This window comes from Dermacentor andersoni, chromosome 3, assembly GCF_023375885.2.
Source record: "Dermacentor andersoni chromosome 3, qqDerAnde1_hic_scaffold, whole genome shotgun sequence".
NCBI classification, from domain to species: domain Eukaryota; kingdom Metazoa; phylum Arthropoda; class Arachnida; order Ixodida; family Ixodidae; genus Dermacentor; species Dermacentor andersoni.
In genome coordinates, this window is record NC_092816.1 from 187,740,933 (window position 1) to 187,759,751 (window position 18,819).

The window sequence follows — 18,819 nt, forward strand, 5'->3', positions numbered from 1 at the left end:
CACAAGCCAGAGAGGAGGAAATGCTCGCCGCGCGCCCTATCCTCCTTGCCCGATGAAAAGGTCTATATGAGCAGCGCACACGTACGCCAAGAATGGTAACTCACCAACTCGCCAAATTCGCTGTGTTGCTTGTACGAGTGTTCTGACTATGCGGGTCTAGAACAGTGCGTTCAAAACAAAGTAAATACGAAGTAAAAGCCGCGGTATGCTTCATGCGTGTAGTGCAGTGGCATTCCTCTTGCGCACTTCCCTAAGAACAGACGGCGCCAGCTGCCGCCGCCGCCGCGAAGCCTCCGCATGGCCTCCGAAATGTACGGCTGCGCGGGTGAGTACGAACGGACTGAAACGCGTCATGCTGGCAGCGCACTTCCAACTCCCGCACCCCTCCTAGTGTTCATGCATAGGCTCCCGAAGTGAGCAGAGTTGCGCATAACATTTCCGCCGCCACTCGCCCCGCTATTCGCCGAGAGCTATCACTTGGCGCAATATGACGTCGAATGTTCAACTGCGCCGCTGGGAAGCCAACTTCACGGGCGTGATGCCGACTCGTCGTTTCCGTCAGTTCTATCGTCATTGCAATCAGCGGACCGTTGAGCGTGCGTGGCAACCAGCGGCTCCAGGCTGTAGGCACGTTATTCGACGATATTAAGTCAAGGCCCTTGGTGAAGTGGTACGAAACACATCGCATTGACACTTGCATTCCCGTATGACGGGGTGCAGCGCACCAAACTGCACGCACCGTACGGAAGGTGGCGAAGCTTTTTATGCGGTGCCGCGCGGACTGGTAGACGTGCGCTGACGACTGCGTATCAGCCTCAACCGGCCGGCTCCGAAAGGGAACAGTATATGCGAGATGCGTTCGCCTTGTGTGCAGAGGTGAGTTCTGCCTTCTTTACAATAAAGCAACATTTATCTCTAGTGACACCCCTGTTAACGCTGAGATGCGTACGGGTTCACTTGTATGATTTTTGGCGTATATGTGAAGCGTGACGCAGACTCGGGACAAAGAATGAACGACACGTCTGCGTCGCGCCGCACAAATACGCCAAGAATATTAACTTACCAACTAGCCTAATTCGCTGTCTTGCTCGTACGGTTGTTCTGACTATGTGGGTCTCGAACAGTGTGTCCAAACAAAGTAAATACTAGCAGATACAATTTGCCCGCTTCAACCTTGTTTTTCCCTCCTGTGTTTTTTTTTTTTTGTTGGCGTTCTAATTTTCATGTAACGTTGATTGATGCACTAGTGCTCATTGTTTTCTAGTAAGCGAAAACCTAGCGTGTTCTGGCTTACGAGACAGCTGCCATAGCTTCAGCATTTATCGCCCGCAATATCTTGCTTGTTCGATCGGCCCTTGTAGAAATGGGGAATGTGAAAATATGCCTGTATGTTTAATAAGCCCTGTGCATTAGCAAATTGACCCGAGTAGAAGGTAAAGATCAAGAAAAATGTGTCATACTATAGTCTACAATGTGTGACTAATTACTTTGCAAGTTTGCCATCTTTACGTGATTAGCGCAATAAAAATAACCTGTTGTTACTATTAATACCATCTTGCCTTTCCAGTTGCTTTGAATTCTGCCCCCAAGACTAAGAGCGAGCGCTCTTGCCGTTCTGCCTGCATGCAGCCATTGGTCATCCATTCCCTTGTACGAAATAAATTTGACCTAGAGGCCCGTCCATGTTTCATCTTTTTCCACTTGAACACTTGTTTCTACGAAGCAGCTAGTAAGTCTGTGGTATGAATGAATCGTAAAAATAATCTTTACATAAAATGTGCGCATGTGAACATTTGAAATGCATTTAAATCTACGTGTCGGCAGCGCATATATCGTAAACGCGTAGCTGCTGTGAATTATGGTTAGTGATAAATGGCGCTCTGTTAGCAGCCCCTGACATAACTGCAAGCACGATAGTTCTTTTGGCAACGATCGTTAATCGGCTCGTATCAGCCGCCGAAATGCGCTCACGTAATTGTTCACCTTGCGTGTGTGACGTTTTCTTTAGGCACCCTTTAAAACATTTCTTGCCTTCCAACCTCTGTGACGAAATTTCACAGGCTTGCTGGAAAACTTTGCACCACTTTTTGTTGCAAGGTACAGCGCGTTTACATGCAAACTTTTGCGTGTTTCGAGCCACTGGCATAGTCAGGATATTATTTTGGGGGACCAAGGGGGGTCCTACCCCGCCTATATGTACGTTCGTGCGGGTGTTTGTATATGCGTGTGCACAAACAAAATTTCTGGGATTGGAACCCTGCCCCATTCCGACTACGCTAGTGGTTCGAGCGTAGCCTACATTAAAGAGTGCCACCTTGCTCAGCGCTTGCGAATAATTCGTGGATGTAGCTCGCCACTAGCACGCAAAAAAGCACATGCAACACCACGCGGCATTTGCCTACTAGGCGTGCAAGGAGTGGCTTCACTGCATAGCCGAAACATACTGGTGAACCTATGCGGAAATCTCCTCCCTGCAGGAGCATGTACAGGGACACTAAGCGGCCGGAGCAGTGCAGCCGCCTGGTGGCGTGGAGTTCAACCAAACAAACACAGAATTAAAATTGCGGTAACCCACCATATCCTGCTTCGGTGGTGGTGAAAATTTTCGGCAGTGGCGTAAATGTGAACATGGTTACGCCGCTGGTCAATAATTTACACCAGCAGCTAAGAATAATATAGTAATTGGCTATGTCGTCATGTGGTCGGGCCTTGCACCACCAGTTGGCGCCACCAACCCGGCCAGTCACGTTTACGTTCCCGCTCAACCAGCGAACCGCCTGCGCTTGCCGGAATACCGGACGCACTAAAATTCTCTATCTGTGTAGCAAGATATTTTCCTTACGTCGCCATTTGATCTATCGTGATACGCAGATACAAACACAGATCTGTGAGTGCTACTGATGTTCGGCTTATTCATTTTCTTTTGAGTTTTCTAATACAAAACGCTTCCGCTATTCCACGGTTCAGCACGGGCCCCCTTACCGTTGTGAGGGGGCCCGTGTGCTGGAAAATGTTGCGATGCATCCGCATTCCCGATACTGTACAGCCAGGTGCGATAGAGCTGCGCTTTTCAGGGACAGTTAATGTTCTCAATGGCATGTGTTGACGCGACTTCCAGTTTACTCTACGTAAGATTTTCTGCACGACAAGGGTATCAAGTAAACAATAGTACAAATGGTAACGATAACGGCCGGACTGAGGTTCCTACATTAGAAGACACGTAGGAACAAGTTTGCTTCACTTGGTATGCGCCTTGACGGGTGGAAGAGGCAGTTTCGCTCCTTTTTGCCACCTGAGTGCAGCCTTTCGAATGTTTCTTTGGGGATACGATAATACAGTTTGCACAGTCATTAGTCCGTGTGATAATAGATGCACATCTGGATAGATTCTTTTTCCCAGCTTGATCAGCTCTGCTCAGAGAACGTCCCCTATAGTCACGTTATTTTGAGTACACTTAACAGACTAATAGAAACCGTCGAGGCTAATAAGGTGCGCAAATCATCGAAAGACACAAGAAAAATATCGCTGTCATTCAGCATGTGCCCCTATTATTGCCCAGACTAAGCTATGCAACCTTGCGGTACCGAATAAAACTGTATTCTCGGCCTCAATAAATATTTCGAAGTCCTTCGCCCAGGTGGCCAAAAATGAGCGAAACTGACTCTTTCGCACGTCCAGGTGTATTACAAGTGAAGCGCACTTCTCTGTCCGTTCCTTGTAGTACGTATCTAGTTTAAGGGATACTTCTGTCGCGCTGAAATCTTTGGATGTGGCAAAGTGAAAGGAGTGTCAACACACGCCTCCGATAACGTCACCAGTCCTTGAAGTACGCAGCTCTGTCCCAGCTTGCTGAACTCTCGCCGAGTACGGATACATCCCACAATTTTTGGTAGCACGGACCCTAACATAGAAAAGAGAGCAACTGAACTGCGAGATAGTGGAATCGTTTCATATTAGAGAACTAAGAAATAATGCCTAAGTCAACTGCCAATAGTCTTCACATATCAAGATTTTTCGTGCCTCTGCAGCACGGTACGCTAAATGCCCCTACATGAAAAATATCTTTATTAAATATAGCAAATTTTTGTTAGCCCGTTAGTTCCGCCTAAGGTATTATGGCACGTCAACTTTGGTCAACTATTTATTTGTAGCTACTTTCAGAATGAAACAGTTGCGAGAATGCGCATGTGTTGTGTGTTTGCTACCTGGTCACCGTTTTTTTTTTTTCTTCACGCAATAGTAACTTGAATGCTCTTGGGAACGGGACCTGATCTCTCTAGGGCCACACGCACCTTCATTGCATTGAAAATTTAAAGGGGCAACTTAATACCTCTATATATTTAAGACTGTGCAACAAAGCTGATGATGAACCTCAGGACCAAACTAGCGGAACAAGAGGTACCTCATTGTAACAGTCTTTCAGGAAACGACGTAGATTTACTGTTTTGAAGTAATGTGAAAGTTAACTGAGTGACTAGCAGCATCAGCAAACCTATAACTGCATTGGCACTAGCAGCAGTTTTGGTTACTTAGTCTTCGATACGCGGATTATCGCGTGTAACATAAAAATGACAACAACGCAGGCTGGTTGCTACTGTCAATTGAGTTCACTTTAGTTAGGAAGTGTCACGCATAAATATATTGTTAGCAGACCATCTGGTATGTGGTCCAATACCTTCGAAGGAAGGTATTCACAGGCCGTCGACAATAATTGTCAATGTAAGCGATTAGCCCAAGCGAGCAAGCGACAGCCTCCCCTTCTCTAAAGCCCCTTAAACTTCGTAAAGTACCACCACGCTTTGAAGAATGCCGCCTCCTCCTCATGCGCTCTGGCCAAGGCCGACGCCACGTCGTTACTGGCCTAATAGCATCACGTGGGTCCTCGCGCCGTGCATCAGCGCCATTTTTGCTCGAGAAGCGTCTACGGAGTGGCGAGGAGCGCACGTTGGCGCCGTTGCTACGCTCGAGCAGTGTAGGCGGCGCCATGGTCGAGGAGGGAGCGTGAATGAGAGGAGAAACGAGGAAGAGTGAAGGCGGAGGAGGAGAGTGTCACTACTTTACGAATTTTAAGGGGTTTTACCCTTCTCCCTCCTTTCTCCGCGTTGGAGCCATCCGCGCAAATCGGTTGCGCGAAAGCACATGCCCTTTTCCTCATCGCCTTCCCTCGCCTTCCCGTAGTTCCTTCTTTACAGCCGCAAAGAGCGAACGCGTTCGCTTGTCTCTATGGTGTGCTGACGTCCACACCATCAACATTCTATGAAGCGCTCGCCTGAACTGCAGCTGCATTTATCGTGGACAAGAATCCGTCATGGATTTTCGTCCGCCCGGTCATCCACGATAGGCGGGCCACCACCCGACGGCCAGCCAGATGTTCGATAGGCGAGCGCGCAAAAACTTCCGTTCCTCCTCTCTCTGGCTCCATTACGCCACTCGCCTGCCGGGAGCACGAGCCATTTCCCTCATAGAGTTTCATGCAATACCCGCTGCAGGGACCTATGGCGCTAGTGTCTACGGGAACTGCAATGGGGGCGGTTCAGCCAACATTATAATTATGGAAAGTGCGCGGCTTTGCCCAAAATTGCTCCTCTTAACTTCGAACGGCTTCGTGGCTTTGTAAAACTCATCATTTTCAACAAATTACTGCGTAACAAATAATTGAATAATCATCGTTAAAATTGTCCGACGGCAGGATTGCAGCACAGGACCTCTAGCACAGAATCCCGATATTGAAACCGTTACGCCACGGACATTTGCATCGGCAAGCGACATAAAACGCCCTTATGAATTTATCGCGGGCCAGCTAGTGCCTCGAGACGTTTGGTGTGTTTCGATTTGGCCACCTCCACAATCTGAATCGTTTCAGCTAGTAGCGATTGTGCATGTTCGCGCCGTCTTCTGCACTTCGCATGGTATAGATTGCGGTGAAATTGACGACACTGAAGGCATATAAAGAGCAATAAACAAAACCACAACAACGCCTGAATCCACCAGCACGAAGATCAAACAGATCCATCTACCAAATGTTCCCTTGGTGGCTGAAGGATTCTAGCGCCAGAGTTTCCTCTAGTAATTGTTGTAGGAAACTCTATGCTTTCCCCCACACGCTTTCCCGCGACGAGCGAGCGACAGTGTGTCCCCCTCCCCTCCTTCGTGACCCTTCCAGCCGCGACAGCTGACGCACGACCCAACCTTCGGCCCTGCACTTTCCTCCCTCGCCCCTAAGAGCACACGCCATTTGCGTTGGCGCCTTTCCTCGCCTTCACTCCCACAAGTCTGACCTACAGAAAAGCATAGGAAAGCTATTCTCTTTAAGAACTGAAATGCCTAGGCTCACAAAAATATAGGAGAAAAAATTGTCTTGTACAAGACCTAACATAAACAGGGTGCCCCACTTAAATTTGGTCAAACGTGAAAAATCTGCAAATGCCACGTAGCTGCGCAGCACCAAGGTAATCTTGCTTGCCGCCGCTTGGAGATACTGAGATAATATTTTGCATTCCGTGTAATTACGTAATTATTCCTAATGAATCAATTTCTGAGATATTATAATTGGATTAGAGGTTTCGACGAGAAAATTGCAGAGCGACATGAAAAAGAACTCCCGATACAGCTTTCTGTTGTGCCATACGTGCTACATAAAAGTATATCTGAGCGTGAAGGAAGACCCCGAATACACGCAAAATTGCCGCGCGACTGGCCGGTCGAGGCAGTTTTCAGCTTTGTTTCAGGTTCAGGTTCCATGTTCTCGTGTTTTCCGGTTCGGTACAGGTTCAGCTACTGAGCAAAAAACCTAGCGGTTCGAAGCGGTTTCAACCGGTTCACGTGGGTTCATAACGGTTCTGAATTCCAGATAATAGAAGGTTCCAGAATAAGGTTTTCAGTATAATAAATTTATGTGTGCTAAATAGTTTATTCTTGTCCACACGTGACGCAGACCGATGTACGTATCTCTGATGTCTCTAAGATTAGGCAAGAAATGTTATATACTGTGACACGAGGCAGGCGCATGTGCAAGCGGTACTGCTTTACACCCGCGTCCCACCTCGTACGTCGAGGTTCAAGGATTACTAAAGAAGGGGCAACTTGAAGATTTGGCAACGACACAGGCCTGTGGGGCACATGTTGCCCTGACAAAGGTTCTTCTGTTCAGCCGCCAACCGAACTCTAACAGTGCGCCCGTGCAGGTTCCCGTTACTTCAACAACCTGAAACTTGTACACTGCCACGTTTTAACAGTGAAGCTGTTCGCGCGACTAGAAGCATTTGAAAACGCCATATGCCTGTTCTCACAATTTTCTACAAACATAGAACATACATTCGTATAAGGAGACATCGCACTACCAAGTAGAAAAGTACACGGACAGGAACATGAAAAAGACACACCAAACACTAGAACTAGCGTTCGGTGTGTCTTTTTCGTGTTCCTGTCCGTATCCATTTTTACGCGCTAGTGCGATGTCCCCTTATACGAATAACCACCAACTAGCCCAGCTTTCTGCCATAAATAGAACATACAGGAAGCCTATACTTTCAAGAAATTTCAAAAATGTTCGAAGGTAGGTGCTAAATCGAAACTGCCATATCTTCGTTTTCGACCTGCTGAAAGGCGATATATGAATCGCAAAATTTCCCACTTTCTTCAAGGGACAAGAACAGCAGCAATTTCGCATTCGGGAAAATAAGGGTCATGTTTTGGGTGTCGTATACCAAAAATGCTTGGAATAATATTATATGCCGTGAAAATATTTACTCGACACTCATTTTCTAATAATTTTCATAGTTTAACTGAGGCGCGCAGTCCGTTTTTTCTGTCTTCTTAGTGAACTATGGGCGGTAGATTATCTCGTTACAACAAGAATCATGGCTTACGTACAGGACGTGCTTAATCTATGAACGTTATTTACAGTATTTGCAGAAAATAATTTCTTCAAACGCTCCAGAGTATCATAGTGCCGTTATCCACAATGTCTGCCAGAGTCCTATACGCGACAACGAGTGCAAATTCTGTGAAATTTGCAAAGGAGATGGGGTATTTTTCGGTGCCATATATGCCGTAACATTACCGTTACCGGTTTAATTAACAGCATTGTAAATAATTACTGAACTTTCGTTTTATTAATACTTTCGTTCGTTAAACGAGCTTCGTATTTGGTTTTCCCCGTGCCGTCGGTAAATTAAGCAAGCCATTTGTTGATGATTGCTTAAACTAAGGGGAGTGCCATGGATATTCCCTAGGCAAAGCTCATTGCATGGGAGTTTATTTCGGCCTTTGGAATAAATAGGTATTGAAGTGCTGCGAATAGTTATAAGTGCGTTAAACGAGCAGCGCGAAATTTAGCCCGCTGCCTTCAATATTGCGCACACCATCGTCATCAAGCTTGGCAAAAATGGAGCAGCCTCTCTGGTGCGACAGTATGGGAAGTTAAACATGTGTGCACCAGGTACAGCCCTTGTAAAACAAACCCTAAGATAGGGTTCGAAGATGTCCAACGACTGTTGTGAGCAATTTTTTCCAATGTCCCGAGCGAACTCTGCTCGAAACTAGGTTTATTGAGTATTCACAGAGCACTTTGCTCAAGAGGAACTAGATGGCGCTTTCGGCCAGGAGCCTCGCGTTGCCTCAGGCGAATGTGTGAGTGCGAAAGCATTACCACTTCTACGCTGCTACAATGCGTTCAGCTGTCTGAATTCCAACTGGTTGATGGCCAACGCAGTTTCATTCATTCATGTTGCAAAATGTGGAACGGTAGAAGGGAGACGTGCAGTAGTTGGCTGCAAAAATTGTGGCTGGAATTTAAGGTACGGAATGAACACGCGTGGCCAAGTTCACGGACCGCTGCTACACGGGGACTGTTTGTGTTGCTGGCCCTTCGCGATGCACGGCTTTTCTTGACGATAAGAAAGGACGCGCATCCGCCAGGGCTGTCTTCTGTTTGTATCTCTAACATGCAAACAGAAGGCTTCAACCGGGTAACCACGGCAAGAGCAAGTGCATACCTGATGTTGCACGGTGACAAATTAGGAGATTAGCGCCGCTGCCTGGTGTAGTAAGTTTTTCGCGCGTTATCTGGACACATGCATACCAACTCACACTCAGACTTACGCCGTCTATATCGCCCGCGTAACAAAAATAACTGAATATGCGTGCTCTTCAATCAATGCGCCGATGCATGAGTGACGACTACGCCAACAGCGCCCGAATGTTCGAAGTTGAATGTTTTGTGACAGTAGACAGAGTAAGCGAGCCATAATACATTTTGTTACAAGCTGTTGTAAAGAACAAAGCATGTACTTTGCGAGCCTTGGGCACGGCAAGGACAAAGTTACCGCAACTGCACTCATCTGCGAGTGATTAGGCAGAAAATAAGTGATATATTGACGGCGCTGAGGAACGCTAGTCACAAAACAGCAAGCCGCTGCTTCATTGCGATTGGTAAATAAAGAGAGAGGAGCAACGGTCACTGATTCTGATTTCACCCAGAAGCGGAAAGTTTGGACACATTGGAATACAGTTTCAGCTCCGCTCCAAGTACACAAGTGACGTATACGCTGCTCGCACCGTTTGCACAAGGCGCAATCAGCTTAGAAAGCACTTCCATGTCCTCTGAAGCTACGGAAATATTGTCGTGTCGTCCACCCACTCACTTCCTAGAATATCCGCCGAAACAGATGCTTGCGAAGCCGCACCGGCGTCAAGCACATGCATTGTAATCAAGGAGGGAGTGGGGACAGCTAAGGCAACCAATGGACGCATAACCACGGGATCAAACATACCGGCGCTTACGGCATCGCCGTCCAAAGGCACTATATTATGTGACAATGGGTAGCATTATGAGCGCAGCGCGTAGCGAAAGATGAACGTTTATGATTCAATTAGGAGCGTTGAAAATATTCCCTGAGCTCTCGTACTGGCGGTATGTTGTTCTACGTCACACGAAGCTGTCAAGCCTAACAAGCACTTTCGCCCAAGTTACTGCACGTGAGAAGTATAATCATTCATGTTGAAAGAGTTACTTTTATTTCATTTATTTTTTATTGTTATCACGCCTAATAATGCTTATACAGTTTCCTTCATCCTATGCTATTCCTTCTCCCTATGATGTGCCTCCCTTCCCCTCCCCGCTACCTCTCTCAATCCTATTTACACTGTTCACCGCCACGTGCATCTATTCTTAGAGCTATAAAAATGCGTGAAAAAGACGAACCAATAAATTGAAGCATCTACACAGAGAGGCACGGAAATGTATGTAAGTTGCCGTCAGGATGGTTTCTACAACGTTTCGTGTTGGCACAAGAAAACCGAGCACACAGCCAGCTTCTAGTGACAATTAAGCCATTCACACTTACGTGAAATCTGGCGTCACCACACTGTCTATGTGCCTCCTGGAAAACAGAATAACAACGCAACATTTGTTGCACACACCTGACAGAGTTCCGCATCACTTTCGATACAACTTTGCACATACAGGTTTCAATGCAGTCGATGTACCCGAACCGTTACAAGAATCACAGTTGAGAGCCTGGCTAGCGCAGCATGGCAGCGGTTTGAGCGTGTTGAAGTTTCTTAGCCATAAGATTAAGCCTACTAGTGCGCACGGTTGGGGAAAACATATTGTGGTGCTGGGTGCAAAAACTACGATATGATTATGAGGCACCCGTAGTAGGAGCTCGTGATTAATTTTGACCACCTGGGGTTCTTTAACTTGCACCTAATGCGCAGTACACTGGCGTTGTTTCATTTCACCCCTGTAGAAATGACACCGCCACTGCGGGAATTTGACCTAGCAGTGTAATTTCATAGCCACTGCGCCACAACGGTGCTTCCACACGGATTGCCTAAGAAAAGGCATTTTGGCATCCAGGTAAGCCCTGGAAGTGGTTGCTCACTCACTGTGATCATCCGCACCTGACCACGAGGTGGCCGGTTTGACCGCGACGGTCACATTCAACCGGCGGTGGAATAGAAAGATGGTCGCGTATAGGTTGGAGAAGTTCGGGAGGTCCGAATTAATTAGGAGCCCCTTTATGCGGCGTCTCCGAAAGTACCGCTGTTGTTTAGGCGTTGAAATTTGTGATTCCATTGATCCACGTAAAAGACCACGGTTCGCAAGTGTTTGCAGAAATGATTGCTGTAGTGTGGACAAATTCAAGGCCATTCGGCCCTGCGAAGGTGGATGATAAGCGGAGCTGTAAACATCGTAGTAAGAAATGTTCGCAATCACCGATACATTGTTTCAAACCACGGTATTCCAAGCTGAAATTATTCCAAAGTCTGGACGTCAAATTGACGTGGCTGTTTATGCGAATGGGGGCGGGAACCCGCGACGTTTTTCAAATAGCCAAATCAGCAGCCTTCATCTTTGCCGGAAGCATCTCTTGCTTTTTTTACTCCTAAATAAGTCGTATAGCTACTTTATTTTAGATAAAAGCGCTGACAAACACAATTGTGTGCTACTGAAATCAAAATTGCTTTGTAATTATTTACGCAACAATTATTGAAGCGCACGGCCAAGTGAACGCAAGTGTTAGCATTTTTCGAGCCACAGCCTCACATGGGTCAATGCCGCGTCCAATCCAAGGTCGATCCAAATGGGTCGCGAAGCTTCGGGCGAAAAGCGGTTCAGTACAGATTGTCACCGACATCAGCAAGGGGGGTTATGGGAGCAGCGATTGAAGCGCGACTATGTTTGGAGGGAACAAACATTGGGAAAGAAAAAAGCGTTTCTTTTTAATTAAAGCGAGACAGTTAGATTCATTCGACGAAAATAAAATTCCTGGTCAATATTATATATTCGTGAAGAGTTCAGAAAATACAAGTTTATTTAATTTTATTATTATTAATGAATGCATTTCTTTTCAGCGCCCATTGTTACAGGGAGCGTTGGCGCCATTAAAACTCGCAATGCAATGCACATGTTGAAATGAGCAGAAAGGCGCACTCGTAAAGTTCACCTGTGGAAATACGTCCCCCTCACATTTTGTGCTTTCTTGCTTGTCGAAGTTTGTCTGAATTTGGTGACGCGAGTAGCTTCATCACTTCTTAATCTGGTCATTCAAAAGTAGTCAGTTACGACCGCCAGATAATTGTGTAGTTGTTTTCGTGCGACTGCGCAGGCCGACGGGCTTGGCGCGCGACGACAGGATCAGCACTCTACACCTAAAGCTTTCGTCGGCCTCCAAAGAAAGTATGTTCTGTGCAGGGGTGCGATTTCGACAACCGTACGGCTGGCCTTTTCTGCATCGCTTTCCGCGCAGAAAGCTCGAAACACCCATCAGGTCGAATGGCGGGGCATTTGAATATATAGCTCCAAAAGTAGGCCAACGAAAAAAATTTCGCACCTTCGCAAACAAAATGACGTCACTTCTGCTTTTACCGGACATGGCGTCACATTATTTTTTATTCCGCCGGAAGTGTTTCCACCACATACAGATGGCGCTAAGCCCCATGAACCGCCGATGGACCGCCATGTTTTAAACGTATGGGCTCCTATGGAAGCTTCGCTACCACGTATATTTACCTTGTCCAGTCCAGTTTCTGTGCGCACGTAACATGGCGGCTACATGAGAACAGCTGAGAGGTTCTGTGGCCCCCATTTAGTGCATTTTTGCCCTTAACACGGCCAGATTAAATGAAATCTGGGCGTCCAAGATGTCATTCCGCCCGAGAAGAACTTTGAAAGCGGCGAACATCATGGAAACTGCGAAAGCCTATAGTGTTTTGATGCCCATGCTAGAGTACCTAAAGTTGGCATACATATTTCCAACTTCCGAGAAATTGTTACAAGGCTTAGGCGGGTATTGGAAATTTGCTACTGGCAAATGAGTTGTATATTGCATAGCACGATTTGGTCGCCTTTAGATGTCTTATTAAGTGCTGTTTACGGAATTGTGATATTGTTTCTTTTTCTTTACCGAGTTCCACAGTGGCAAATATCCTCGGCAAGATTTTCCTTCCAAGATTCAGTATTGGCTATTAACATTTTCACAACCTAATTGAATTATCTTATTAGCACATTCGCGAGATATACTTTTTTTCTTTTAAAGTTAGCAAATGCAATCAAAATTGGTACAGCGGATCTGAAGCCCTTGAGCTAAATCTAAAACGTCTCTGCAAGATACGCCATTGCCGGTGCATGGTCGGGCCAAAATAAGCTGCTTTGTCTTGCACAAAATTGGAGTAAATTATTTTCTTGTGTCAATCTCGTTTGTCCTGATTTTTGTAATGCGTTAACATTAAGAGGTTCAGAGTGGAAAGAATCGTATGTGTGAAGTGTGGAAAGCCGGTGAGAGGGTATAGGTAGAGAGCTGAAAAAAGCGTGAGCATATACAGCGTGCCCCAGCTAATCTTAGCCACAATTTAAAAATATGCAGATGCCGCGTAGCCAGACAGAAGAAAGGTAATGTTGTTTGCCGTCGCTAGGAGATACTCAAACAATATTTTTCATTCCGCCTAATTCATTAATACGCTTCTCTACTATTTTATTTAGATGAAAGGTGTCAATGAGAAAATTGTAGAGCGACATGAAAAACTCTCGATGCAGCCTTCTGTTGCTGAATACGTGCTACATAAGAGTGTTTTTCTGAGCGTAAAAGAAGCTCGCAAATGCATGCAAAATTTCCACGCGACTGGCCGCTCGAGGCATTTTGCGTGTATTCGCAGGCTTCTTTCACGCTCGAAAAAACACTTTAATGTAGCACGTATTGGGCAAGCGTGCGCGCGCACGCACACACACACACACACACACACACACACACACACGCACACGCACACGCACACGCACACACACACACACACATATATATATATATATATATATATATATATATACATATATATATATATATATATATATATAGCGAATGATGACGTTCTCCTGTAGAAATCGCCGATTACGGCACTCCCTAATGTAATATTTAAGCGCAGCTGTACGCGTGTGTGTCCATTCCGCGACATATTGAGGTATCGCACCGATCTCCGCACCGATTGCCAGAGCCACAGCGTGCGGCGCTATGTATAGCGTGATCATTTTTGTTTTGTTATTTTTAAATATCGCCTGGAGCAGATCGAGCAATCATTGTTGTTGAGCTGGATTATTCCAAGAGGCCGACAATACTAGCACCGGAAATAGCAAGACTTGTTTGACTAATTAAAAAAATACTAATTAACTTGCTAATTACCTTAGGGGTCATATTGTAATCTACGAATTTTAACCGGTGAGCTTCCAAGACGTGTCCACTTTAAATAAATTTTAGAGTCACACCTGTTTCGGGATATTACTAATATTACTACTTTCGGATAATACATTGGTGTTCCAGTTGTTTGCTTCAGTGAATGAGAGACCGTTTCAGTAAACAAGTAAGCGGAACGACAGGGAATTTTTACGGCAAGTTTGATGGCGCAATCTCCGAACTGGCGTCATTCTGGAATTCCAACTGGAGACGCCTTACATACTGACCGGGTACAATGTGTGAATTGCAATACATGACGCAAAGTAATTCAGTGAAAATATAAGCAGTGTTCCTTTTTAATTCTATTATTATCTGTTTCGATTTGTCGTGCATGTAATGTCCGCCTCTTCGAATAATCCAGCACAAGAACTAGGATCATGTTATTTGCAACACCTTGTCCTTAAAAATTCAATAAAACTTGTGAAGCCTATATCGACCGGCCACACAGTTGCCGCTTTCCTGCGACAGCAGCTTATGCAACGCAATCTTTACAGGGAAACGACCCGCCGCGGTATCTTAGCGGCTACGGTGTTTCGCTGCTAAGCACGAGGGAGCGGGATCAAAGCCCGGTAGCGGCTTCCGCATTTCGATTGCAGGCGAAATGCAAAAACGCCCGTGTCTCGTGCATTGGCGGAGCGTTAAAGATCCCCCTGGTGGTCAAAATTAATCCGGAGTCCCCATCTAAGGCGTGCCTCATAATTCTATCGCCATTTTCGCACTTGAAACCCCATAATTCAATACCGGGAAATGCTTGCGAAGACGGGCTTTCTGGTTCTTTGTTTTTCTGTACCCCGCACGGCTGGTGCCGCTGCTGCCGCGCATAGATGGATGCTATGAATGCCTCCTTCAGAACGGGGCGGTGGGTTGCGCCACCAAGTTCTCCTCATTGTATTGGCTAATATGCTACCTATGTTTAAGGAAAAAGAAAAGCAGGAAAGGAGACCACAAAGAATTTACGTCACCAAGTTTCCTGAACCCCTCTTCGGAACCTTGTCTTCGTACGCGTCTCTTGTTTGTGGTTTGCCTAGTTTTCGTCCGCTAATCTTCCAGTGAATTCTTTTTAATCTCTACTGCGGGCATGTTTACCTGCCTTCCGCTCTCGCTGAACCCAAAGGCTTCAAGGAGACCAGAGGTGCCCGAATGTACCGCTGGGCAGATACCTTGTCATTCTAACAAAAAATGCTCCATCGTTTCCCCTAGCTTTACCGCAGAAGCACATGCTTCTTCTTCTTCTTTGTTGTATTTCGCGTTATAAGTGCGTGTTCTAAGGTATGCTTATCTCGCTTTCGAAAAGTAATGAACTTTGCTTTGACTTATCACAATTTTTTTCTTTCCTGAATGCGATTTTTCTTCTTAAGCAGCTACTCATAGTACGTTTCTTTTCCATTGCCACCACCCATAAGATTACCTCAGCCTCTCTGACTTTCCCCTTGACGTTTTTGCGGCCATGTGTCTCACAATACCGCTCGCGTACATGTTGCTAAGCTTCTTAGTTCGCCTCCTCCAGTGTGAAGCAGTTCTTTCTTTTTTTGTACAAATATCTAACTTGTGGATGCCACAATGTCAGTCTGGATGTCAGACCATGCAAGACTGGAGGATGCCAGACTGTCAGTCTAGATGCCAGACTATGTAATATTGGCAGATAGGCAGATGTGAGTGCAACCTGGTGATGCTTCAGGGTGGCTTCCTCCGCTTTGCTCCTCATGTTTCCGTTGCACCCTCCTCCTCAGCTTTCCTCCTCGCGCTTCTTCGCTCTCGCCGTATTTCATCCCCCGCTGCGCCCCGCGGATTCGCTCTTTCATCCTTCGCTGTACTCGTTCGCGTGGTTACGCCACCGAGACACGCCGACGCTCAACGCAGGAACGGGCGCCTAAGAGCTGCGCTCTTAAACACCTAGAAATGTGGTGAACTTGGTTAAATTTATGGATGCAGCACCTTAAAGAGATTGGACGTAATAATGCTCACGCATTTCTCTGCCATTTACCGCTAAATTGAAATTGAAGGCTTTTTTTCCTTCACCGATTTAACTCCACCGGTAATATTAATGCGAACAGCATTGTCGCCATTGTCAGACTAATTGTTGCTATGTCTATCCATTTCCTCGAAGCACTCAGAACATAAGGGAGCGGCGGTGTTCTGCAAAACTGCACGCTGATATCAAAGCTGTAAAATAATGATCGAATAAAGGGCCTGTAGGAATCCATTGCTTCTACCATTTGGGTGAAACAAAACTGTTCATAGCACAGATAATGAATTACTGGCTTCAAAAAACGCCGCTATGTGACAGTGCTAGGGGTCGCTTGAGTGCGGTTCCGTTCTGCTCGGGTCGCTGCCAGAATTCTCTATTGACTGTTTTAAACGTGGCGGCGCCATTTTGCTATTACTGTACCGTCTATCGTTCGGCGCTGTGCTGGTATGTCGAAACAGCCAACGACAACGAGCGGCACGCTTTTAACGGGATGGCGTTAAAAGCCCCATGTCACAGAAAATCCGATGTTGGTGTCCGGTGTCTCGTGAGCGAAAAATCATTTCGAACCACGCAGGCCTTCCGTGTGGCCCAGAGGCGTTACGGAATTAATTGAAGTTGTCTTAGTAAAACGCATCAGAAAAATCGTAAAGTACGACTTACACACAACCTAAAAACATGATAGCGTCGGATTGTAATTTGAATATACGAGAAAGCATAATTCGGTTCCGCATAAACTCCAACACAAACCCCTTTTCCAGCGCTTCTATAATAGCGACAGCGGCGTCCCCTGCTCTGTTCGTTGCAACACAATCCAGATGGCGCTCGCTTCCGCGCATCCGATGCAGCGGCGCGCGGAGACGAAGGAAGAGAAAGAAAGAAATAACATTAAAGCCTGCCTTCTTGCATAGCGTTCGCCGCCAGCATTTCCAGGTAAATATAACGGTAACATAATCTGCAATTGCCGGGAAGCGTGAGCAGCAGTCAGGGAACTTTGAATGCTTTCACGTTTCACGCATTGTCTGTAGCAGCCTAAATTTTCATTCGCTGCGCCCATGCGTCCGCCCAAGGAGTTTAACGTGCGGTTTAAATGGTGAGGCATCCCTACAAAGTCAAATGCCATTTGCAGTCGTGACAGCTTTGCGAAAAGGACCTTTATGGCGAATTTTTTCTTAATTCTAGACAAGATTACGTAATGGTCCAATGATATTTCTACATTCGCGAAAAGGTTCTCTAATTCATTTGTCGGCCTCAATTCTATAGCGGTAAAGCTTCACTTTTTCATGAGGGTCACGGTTTCCACAGCGGATAGATCTTGTACGGGTGTCTCGTAGTGTAAACCACACACACAATTAAAAGGGCGACATTAGTAGATGGTAGTTGGTGTTGCTTAAAAAACATTCTTTTCGTCATTTCTCGCTCTCTTCTGCCTGTTAAATGAAAAATGAGGCAACGGCATGTCTAAGCTTCTTGCAAAATACTTTCATTTTCCACCTCAGAAGCGTTGTAGATGCTGAAACCGACACCAGTCGCTGCTTGAAATTGTAATCTGGACTACATAACGATCTGATAAAAGTGAAGAAGCTCCGCTCTCGTAGCTTTCTCTTCCGTTCCGGGAAAAGTTATGTCGCCAGGTATAGAGAAAGCGCAGGTTGGATGCCCATAAAAACACTCACATGTAAGCACTGGGGCTGACCGTTTCGCTGCTGTTTCCGCCAGAGATTGGGATGCGGTTGCGAGGCGCCACCGCCACGTCGGCAGCCATGGCTGCTCGGTATGGGCCTCCTGTCCTTGTTTTGCTGCCTTCCTTCTTTCGCGGCTTCACTGCGGAACACAAGCGGCAGGTGTGGAGAGACAATGTTGTGCTTGGAAACAACATCCGCAGTTAGCAAGTTGCGTCGCACATGTCGCAGAAGTTACCGACAAAGAAATTGCGCTTCGATTGGCACTCGTGCTCCATTACAGATCGGCGAGGTAAAGATATCGCGAATTAGTATAACGACCTCTCCTCATCAACAAACAAGCAGATTCTCGCTGACTCACAATATAGCGCCTTATCCGGCATTCTAGCATAGCGCGGCGAGCTACTGAACGCAGGATGCACCGATGCTAGTGCAGTGGCGCACACCTTCGACCCGTCCACTACATGCGCACTCCAGGTATGCGTCCACTGCAGCGACTGGTGGTGATGATGATGATGATGATGATGATGATGATGATGATGATGATGATGATGATGATGATGAAGCCTCAATGGCACAAACCAACTATGGGGGATAGGCCACGAATCGGGTGGTAATACAATTCAATAAATAAAAGAAATTGGTTAATAAATAACAAGAAAGGAAAATAAATATATAATCCAAGATGAAAAATAAACTGTGAGTACATGAGATAAAGTATTGATCAATACAATATAGTAAGCCTTGCGTAGATAGAAATACTAAAAAAAGAGAAAAAATAAATAAAAAGGATATACTTAAACTTGAGTAAGTTAAATTCTGAATAATAATGGTAAGATTTAAACTGAATTTGTGCTTTTACTTTTTGAATTTTCTAAATAGAAGTAGAAGTAAATCAATTGCTGAAACTAAGAACTATTAACAAGGCATTCTTTTTGTGCCA

The 18,819-nt window shown here is 45.9% G+C and overlaps 1 protein-coding gene across 2 annotated transcripts in view; it reads right to left on the minus strand.

The window, feature by feature from the left end:
- Window positions 1–18,017, minus strand: part of LOC129382939 (uncharacterized) — a 32,481-nt gene extending 14,464 nt beyond the window's left edge. For both annotated transcript variants that reach the window (XM_055067155.2, XM_055067154.2), the window contains exons 1-2: window positions 17,871–18,017; window positions 10,347–10,382 (exon numbers count right to left, since the gene is read on the minus strand). In XM_055067155.2, coding sequence (XP_054923130.1) covers window positions 10,347–10,382; window positions 17,871–17,959 — 125 coding nt within the window. In that variant the 5' untranslated portion in view covers window positions 17,960–18,017. The remainder of the gene's footprint in view (window positions 1–10,346; window positions 10,383–17,870) is intronic.
- Window positions 18,018–18,819: the final 802 nt, after the last annotated feature.